Below are 9344 nucleotides of genomic sequence, written 5' to 3' on the forward strand. Positions count from 1 at the left end.
GACACTGAAGAGTTGTTTCATACTTTGTTGCATAATTAACCCAAATGTCTACCCCTAAAAGTCAGCCCTCGGTAAATGCCGACAAACACCACAGGATTTCCCAATAGTGGTCACAAGCAGATGAATTCATGACACCCTTGGGGAGAAGTCATTAGTGTGACTGTACTCGATGGGTTGACTGCTCTGACCTTTGCAACCAGCCTCTCCACGTGTCAGAGTCAGTACCATGCCCCCACATCAGAGGGAATTCCACACTAATGGGCCAAAATATAAGGTCCAAACGATCTCGCTCAGCTTGGTCCCCGTGACCCAGCACACAGGCATACTAAATCTGAAGCTTAAACTTTAGTAGAAAGTATGTCATTTGCCACAAACTGTGTTGCCTCACAATTAAAAACAGAGAGAGGCAATAAAACAAAGAATGCAAAGCAAAATGAATAAAGAGCCTATCACTCTCTGCTGCCTCTTTAGAGGCAAATGTATGTGGAGTAAATGCCAGTCACAGGCCATTTGCCCACTTAGCCAGGCAGAGGTACCATGTCTGTGGGCCAACTTGAGAGGCAATTAAGGGTTGCTGTGGTGACCCACAGTTTTGCATGCCTTCTCTGATCGGGACATGCCTGGTTTCACATAAACTAAGATCAACTGGGGGATCTTTTCCCAAATCTGTGCTTAAGAAAAACAAGGGCACGTTATCTTTCAGGCCAACAGAAATAAAAAGAGTGCATCCGTGGTATTTCTGTGCCAAGCACAAACCACTACAGAGGCTTAAACCTACATCTCTGTTTGGGGATTTGGGACCGACTGTTTCACACACACTTTACAAACCAATTTCAGTAATTAAGTTGTTGTTTGAGAAGGAATTCTTGTCACTTCACAGGATACGTTTGATATTTGAGACAAGTAAACACTCTGGTGTTGTTTACTGGATAGCACTAACAAAATCAGACCCATTATTCATGAGAAGACTAGTTTTTCTAGCATAAGCTGTTGAGTGGGGCCAAACAAAGTGCTTTTGAAGTTTAAGGAGCTTAAACCTCCAGCTGTTTGAAGCATGGATGCCTCTTCATGGCACTGTCATGACTTATCCTTTATGGACTGCGGGGAGGCTCAGTGAACAGGGCCAAAAAAAAAAAAAATTTAAAAAAGCACGCTGAGATGGTGATGTAGCACCAGGATGTGCGGGTGAACAGGGTGTCTCTGGCATGTAGTTAGTCTGAGCAAGTTTCCTGGATGTGTTTACTGCAGAATGTCTGCTTACAGTAGTAATGTTTCCACTTCTTCTACTTCATCCAACTGGGAAAATATTGTCAGTAAAAATAAAACACACATGCTAAAGTGCACAGATTCACAGGGCAATCCATATTCTCACACATTTACACGTCGCTGTAACTCAGGAACCTCTCACCTCCCACCTCAGCTTCCATTTCTACTGTAATCAGCGATTTCCTTCTAATGCAATCTACTTCCATTCTATTCTAATGGGTTCAGTTGTCAAGGAAATAGGTATGCTGTTACAGCGGACATAAACAAAGACAAGAAAAGAGGCGTAGCAAGTAGGAAGTTGACTGCATGACATGGCATTCCAGTCTGTGTTTTGAAAAAAAACATGGGTATGGTATTATAAGGTGTGACAGGGTTCAGCGTCAGGACTGCTGTCAGCGAATACCTTTGATACAGTTATGGCCTTCTTGAAATCTCGTCCTCCATATATTCTGAAGCCCCATGGTGAAGGGCCAATCAGGTTCACTGTTAGTGCCATGGCGAGATCGGATCTTTCTTTTTCACTCTTGTCCAAACTCTGGGAGAAAAAAAAAAAAAAACACAAATAAAAGAAACAACATCAGGTATAAGAAATGTCAGACCTAAACATGTGCATGCCTTAATGATCTCAAAAAGTCACATGCCTGAGACAGGTTCAAAATACAATCAACAGGAGAGGACAGCGATCATTTGCACAAGATGGCCTTTATCTCCAGCACAGCTTCTTTCACTGGTCTAAGTCCTCTCTGACATAGATTATCCAACCACATCAAATAAGAATGGAAAGAATCTGAGACCAAATTCACATGACCAACATTTCTAAAGCGTTTGTTAAGTTAAACAGTTTCATTAAATCCAAGTGCTCTTTGAAGACTAAGGAAACACAGTGTACAGTGCAATGTGCTTATAGTTCATAGTTAACTGTTACTGATTACTTTCTAGAGTACAGTATGATTTCATATTTAGTATGGGTGCCCTTTACACATTATTAAACATCGAATTCTTCTCATTGTATCTCTGTGTACTTTGACACAAAGAGACAAGACGATAACAGCAAAGTATTAAAGGGTAACTAATAGCAACTATTGGTTATTGCAGGTAAAACCAACAGTTTTTATATGTGAATAGGTATCTCAGTAAACACTGGGGTAGATTCCACTAGTGTAATTAAAACCTAGCACTAACTAATCATCAGTTACACAACTTCTGAAATATTCATGAGCATAAACCCAGAATACCTTTTAAAGCATTAAAATACTTGTGCTGATGTTACTGGTAAGACGTGATTCACCTGCAGGTTTTCTGAGGCTCTGCTAATGGACTGAAGCCTGTCTGTATAATGACTTCACCTGGAGACAAAGAGCTCTGCAGTGTGATAATGTGATGAAAAGATAAGCCCTTACAGTCATATACGCATCAACACCCGTACTGCTAAAACACACACACAGCTGCAGCTTCTCACTGAAACTCATCTCACAGAGAAAAAGTGGTGAAGACATTAGCGCAACAAGTAATATATAGTTCTACATGCAGCTCATGAAATAAGCTATTTTAAGTATAGACCGCTGCTATCGAGCAGAAAAAATAAACACCAAGTACCATCTCTTTTTTTATTCTCTGCTACTCAACTCATAACACAAGGCTCATTCTAAGAGGAAGCTTCTGGAAATAAACACAGAAATTACACTTTATTGTTGACTGTCATTTTTCTATAATAACATTATGGATGTTTTTATGACAACTCTTTAACAACAGTAATTCTTTTCAGTGACAGAGTGTGATGTATGCTGACCTGCACAGTCTTTAGCACCTCTGATTGCACACTGTGACTGTATCAGCAAATCTTCTGATAAGGTCTTAAAAAAAAGACACAGATATGAGCCAACTATAGTACGTTATACACTGTACTACATCAATTTTCATCTTAAGCGATGTTACTCAAGGTCCCCATAAAAAAAAAGTAAACAAATACTGCTAGTGATTGCATAATGCACTTATCACAGATTGTGAAAATATGACAAACAGACAGGACAATGAGAAATCATAGACCAAGTAAAGTGGATCTAGGACAGCAGCCATGCTACTCCCCTGAATCCCTCCAAACACTGGCCCACTTCATGGTCCGCACATTCCACAAAAGTTTGGAACAAGCAATGCAGACCCAGTTACAGTCTGGGCCAATTAGCGGGCTCTCCATCATTAGTATCTCTTAATTGCTGTGGCCAGAAATAAGTGCAGTAGTGATAATGACAGAGAGCTGCTGTCCAAAACTTTCCCAGCCTTCGGGGGTGTCAATTAGTTCCATAAGTCTCTACAGCTACTCCTATAGAGAGGCCATTATCGTCCGAGAAACCTGCTAATTCTCTGTGTAAACATTCACTGTTTGCATCATAAAAATGCTTGTGGTGGAAAGGGAAAGTATGGTGAAAGTCTGGGGGCAGTGGAGATGGATGACACCACATTGTCGTGGTGAAGAAAAGTGGCACACTCGTCATGTGCTGCGTTTAATTGGTCACTGATGAGCTTTTAAAGAGGCTGTGTTGCTGAACACAATTTAATGAAATGTCTCTAGTCCATGAAATTACTGCTGGGAAGGTGACAGCACACATAAAGGTAAGTTCTCTTCTGGTGACATCTCACTGCTATTGCTGCCAGGCCAGTTTTTGCAGCACAATTCAATACGCCCAACACAATGAAAAGAATTCTAGTTATGAAGCTATTTCTATAGCTTGTAGTTCAGCACCGGCCACAAAGAGCTGGAAGTGTGCATGAGAATAGAAAGCGATCCCTCTCACCTCCAATTAATACAATAGACGTGTTTACAACTTAACTGCGTACGGCCTGTTGCTACATAATTTTCTGAACAAACTCAAACTGCATAGCATGCACCCAGCAAGAATTATTGTATTCCAGTACAACACTACTGTATCAAATGTCACAGTCAATGAGACATGTTGGTAAAAATTATGTTTTAAGAAGGGCCAGTTCAAAGTCTGCAACAATACAACTAATTTTCATTCTAACAACTGATTAGTTTCATGAAATTCCTGGCCATTTATACCAATTTGCCAATTAGCATTATAGGCTCCATATGGAGCACACCAGCATCATCAAGTGGACCAGGGGTATTCAGAGTAGTTTAAAATGTTCATCACAGCTTTTTTGTTAAACAGGTGTTTGACAAATTGATGGCTGTTACTGGTGGGATTCTGTCTCACTCGTAGATAACAAGCATAGTCATCAACATAAACTACAACCCAAAGTTTTATTAATCACTTTCTGTCACTGCAAACAGGTAGCAACACAAAGTAATGTCCACATCCTACTGAATGCTTCACATTCCTTTTCTTTTTCCCCTCAAATTAACAAACCACATGGTGTGGTCACATAATTCTTTCTGCCTCACATTCCTAAATGCAGCCGTCATCGTTTCTACTACTTTTTTTAGCACTTAAATGTTCATTAACTTAAGTTTTGATTAAGATTATTACATGAAAAGAAAAAGAATTTGAAAGTGTGTGGAAGATCAGTTCATACCCCCAAGAAGTACATTAAAGTTTGTCTAACAACTGCTACTAAACATTGCTGCACTATCCAGCAATAAACCAGACATCTTGAGGTTTTACATTGTTGTTTAAGACAAAACAAGAAAACTGGCTATCATCAGGTAGCACTTTAGGAAACTGATGTTATGATTTATATGTTAAAGGCTTCTGGGTACTTGCAATCTCTATGAGTGGTGCTCTCTACAGGCAAAAACGGTTACAAGCAGTACAAAGGGGCAGAATAGGCCTTTCACAATGTCAGAGTCAAGATTCATTGGCTGTACCTGTACAATGCCTTCAGGGTTTAATGTAAAGTAGTTTTAAAATGTATCATTTGTATAAAACATTTCTGATATTACCAATAGATACTGCTGCTTTTTACATTATAAAAATAAAATATTAGTTACTGTATGACATACATCATGAAACTAATCTGTTACACGTAGCTTATGTTTGCCACACTGAGCTTGTGTTCTGAGAGCAAAGTCTTGCAGGACTGTAGCTGTCTTTATCAGTGTCTGATGATAAATCAGACACATGCAGGTTTCAGTGTAAAGACATTAACATCAACTGATATGCAGTCTATTTTGTTGTAAGCAACAAGTCGCTGTGGGCAGTGAGGCTGAATGAAACTTGCTGACACAGGCCTGAAATCATAGTGTGGTATTACAATGACTCATCAAGGGTAAGTCATTAACTTTGATCACCATTTTGATACTGGCATGGGAACCAGTAGTCATATTTACAGATGCATTCATATTCATTAAATCAAAGCAGACAGAGCAAACTGTGAACACCAAAACAGGAAACAGTTACCATCATTTTGCATAAAAAAAAGCTGAGAACTAACACCTCATTTATTTCAAGGAATGGATATTTTGGAAAAACAAGTTGTTACAATATGTACAGCACTGGAAATCGAATATTCGTGTAAACTATATGCCATTAGGTGATCCAACTTAAAAGCCCTGTACAGTAAAATGTCTGACAGCCAAAACTGAGCACCTACTTTGGCTCTATAACTTTCTTTTATCACTAGAGTGCTTAAGTGAGACAGTTTTTCTTCTGTCAAAGCTGTGCCAAAATCCACTGGAGCGAAATTAACAATAGCAGACACACACATTCAACTGAAAGCTCTTTAATGTGAAGGAACGCTTTCTCTTAAAAGAACTTCTGTGGCTTCAGGGAAATATTCCTGGTATGAATCACACACTTGTCAAAACTCTCACAGGTCACCGTGCACCAATGTGAACTTTCCACAATCTCATGTCAGCGATGCAGTCTGCAACCTGTGTCACAAAGTACACTGACAGGTTGGCACCTACCTGGACACACACACCCACTGAATAAAAAGGAAAAGAATGCAGTGGCAAGCCTCTCCCTCCAATAAGTCGAAAGCAGTAGCATTCAGCACATTCTGCACATCACACCCATCTGGTCAGATATATAGCAGCAATCACTAAGGAGATGAAGAGAATATCAAACAATAACATGTGATGTCAAATGGGGTGTTGGTTGGTGATTTTCTGCATTGTTGCATATGGCTACGATGTGTCACCAAAATAGTTGTGGACTGAAACACACCTGAAAAATGTCTTACTCCCTTTTCAATAAGACAACTTTCAAGGGTGGATGCTGCTAGTGGATTAGATCTCACATTATTATGGTCTTAAAAGTGTTGCTTAATGCAATGTAGCATCTAATAAAATGCATTCATTACTTTGTGGCAGCACTGATACAGCTAACAGAACTGAAACAAATACTGTGGCACTGGCTGTACTTGTCCCTTTTTATTATTGCTCTTTGCATTTTTACATTTTCACTTGCAGATTTTCAGCAATCAAACGGGTTCACCACATCCTTTGCTTTCACCTTCTGGCTCCTCACACCAACAACTGTGGTGCTCTTTGCATGCCAAAGGTACCGAGGCAACTGAGAACCTTTGAGAAAGCTGAACATCCTGCGGCTCATAAATCTTGGTGTAAAGTGAAATAAATAACAGTCTAAACCACCACTCTGGCTCCGGCTCAGTTAAAACTGTAAAACAAACTTCTGCAACAAAAAACAACCCACACTTATCTTTCAGACCAAAGATAAAACGACTTCCTGCATGCATCTTCATCTGAGTTGAACAAAAATCAAAGTTACAGCAAGGCAGGAGGATTAAAACTCAGAAAGTAGGCGAAAAAAGAAGAAGAAAATGTTACTTCGGCTCCGTTAAAACCTCAGTGCGATCGTAAAAAAAACAAACAACATATCTTTCCGAGTTAGAAGTAATGACCTGGCCCTTTCTGTGTGTTTTCTTAAAAAGCTGCTGCTTTGGTACAAAATTACAGTGGACCGTTTCTGGGTTTCTGGATGGCTTTATCCTGTCAGAGAGTTCTCTCAAATAAAGCAAAACCATCCAAACAAACCGAACAGTGAGAGGAAAAGTATAAAGAGCAGGCACATGAAAGGCAGGCAGACACAATCAGAAAGGTTAAAGTATACAGACAGCAGGCAATGGAGATTTGAAAACACGATTGTTTCACTGTGACTGTTCTGGATTGCACTCCTCAGCAGTTTCACCCTCTCATCCGCTCACACAGCCAGGTCATTTTAAAACCACTTTAAGTGAAGTGAGAGGGAAGATAATAGCACCAGCAGCCGGCTAATGTGACATAAATACTGACTTAGAGCTTCCTGAGGTTGCACCTGGTTCAGCCTCTCCACAAATCAGCATGACTGCTGAAAAAAAAATCTGCTTCTCTGAACTCAAGAGGGATGGAAAATCTACAGTAGGTGCTGGAAACATGCACATTGTGGCTTTAGGCTCATCTATTGTGTTACACTGATTTCCACTTTCCACTCGGATCATGAATCATTACTTACAACAGCTCACACATTGGTACCGTGCACTTTTAACTTTAATATACTTTTGCATATAAACCCTGTGTGTTACTCTACCTCATATTATCTAAGATTTCCATACAACAGATACCTAATGACAAATTTAAACTCATAATGAGTCACGTTTTATAAATCAAACACTGCAACAGAAGGGGGAAAACCGCACCCCCGAAAAATAGGAGTATTGAAAGTCACAATTAAGCTGCGTGAATGAAATTAATTAGCTACAAGGCTTTAGAGCCGTTTAAATTGTTCAGGTCGCTGTAGCCACTTACCAAACGGAATGTAGTGGGCTTTAAGGTTCTTTTCCCACCTGTTTGGAAAAAAAAATAAATTGAAAAAAAAAAAATACAAGACAGGTCACAGCTCACTCCAGTCACCAAATCGCAAACATGAAACAGAAAAGCTCCACTGCTACTCCCGCCGAGTCTGTGTCTCTGGAGTGTTGAGTCAGATGAGAGGATGGCACGCGTGAACACCACTTGTGACGACGCGCGTAGTTGTAACAGTGACGGTATGAGCTCGAGAAGCCATGTGCCGTTCCCAAAATAAAAACGATGACATGGTTACCGGCCCAGGGCGTGTCGCATCAAGGAGGAGCAGGCGAGAGGAGTGCAGAGGAGTGTACCGCAATGATAATTGAATCATTTGTTTAAAAAAAAAAACCCCGAAACAAGACACGGTGGTTGCGCTGTGTGTGTTCACGCGCCACCTGCTGACGGAGCAGAGCACAACGGCACGCGCGCCCACTCGAAGCAGCTAGTTGAGTGTCATGGCTTTCACCTGAGACTGAACAGGTCGCTGGTTCACGTTAGCGGTGAGTCTGTCGCTTCGGTTAAACTTAGAATCACAAGCAGCTTCTTTGGACTGCTTTAATGTTGAGGGAGACGCTGTGCAAAAGTCGCGAGCCATCCTTTTTTCCCCTAATACATTGTTTCTAAGCAGCCAGACTTTGACTAGTTCTCCAGGCTTTCTGAGAGTTTTTCCATTTTTTTTTTATTGGACATTGGGTGTTTTTTGTTGTTGTTGTTGTTGTTTAAACGTTTTTAAGTCCATACCTTGTATCTGACCACTTTAAAAAAAAATGTTGTTGTTTTTAATTTACTTATCTAAGGCACTTAAATCGGACCTATGATTTACCCAAGGATTAAAAAAAAAAGTCCCACCTACCTTAAAGGATGAGTGTTGCGTTTTTCACATAACAGACAAGTTAGCAAAGAACAGGTTTAAACTGGATGTTTTACTTTACTGGCTCCTTGTTGCAATAACACATTGTTCCCATTTCTTTAGCCGAATCTTTGAAAACTGCCAAATATAACACAGTTTGACAGGCATAAAGTTGTACTTTTGCACTAATAGGTCAATTCTGAAAGGGCTAATAGCCAAAAACCTAGCAAATCTGAGCATGGTGTGCAATGTCCTTAATAAAATCTGAGGAAACTGGACAGGTGGCAGCCTAAAAAAACACTACAGCAGATGAACAGTATCTGAAAGTCATGTCTTTAGAAATAAGGAAAAAAATCAAGTGAAGATCTGACACGGTGAGATGTATTTGGCACTTCAGTTGATCCATCTGCTGTGCACTGAAGACTCATCAGAAATAGTCTCAGTGGATAAGTGGCTGTCAAGAAGCTATTCTTAATGGAA

The 9344-nt window shown here is 40.1% G+C and overlaps 1 protein-coding gene across 4 annotated transcripts in view; it reads right to left on the bottom strand.

Annotated features, from left to right (window-relative positions):
* Nucleotides 1–8342, bottom strand: part of pdlim2 (PDZ and LIM domain 2 (mystique)) — a 31538-nt gene extending 23196 nt beyond the window's left edge. The window contains exons 1-3 of one of the 4 annotated variants that reach the window (XM_085180382.1): nt 7973–8339; nt 3056–3119; nt 1670–1801 (exon numbers count right to left, since the gene is read on the bottom strand). In XM_085180382.1, the coding sequence (XP_085036508.1) occupies nt 1670–1762 (93 nt within the window). In that variant the 5' untranslated portion in view covers nt 1763–1801; nt 3056–3119; nt 7973–8339. Of the gene's footprint in view, nt 1–1669; nt 1802–3055; nt 3120–6133; nt 6268–7972 lie in introns of all 4 variants that reach the window. The other 3 variants (XM_085180383.1, XM_085180384.1, XM_085180381.1) reach the window with 3 other exon arrangements.
* Between the last annotated feature and the right edge of the window lie 1002 nt (nt 8343–9344).

Source organism: Neolamprologus multifasciatus, chromosome 12, assembly GCF_963576455.1.
Source record: "Neolamprologus multifasciatus chromosome 12, fNeoMul1.2, whole genome shotgun sequence".
NCBI classification, from domain to species: Eukaryota; Metazoa; Chordata; class Actinopteri; order Cichliformes; family Cichlidae; genus Neolamprologus; species Neolamprologus multifasciatus.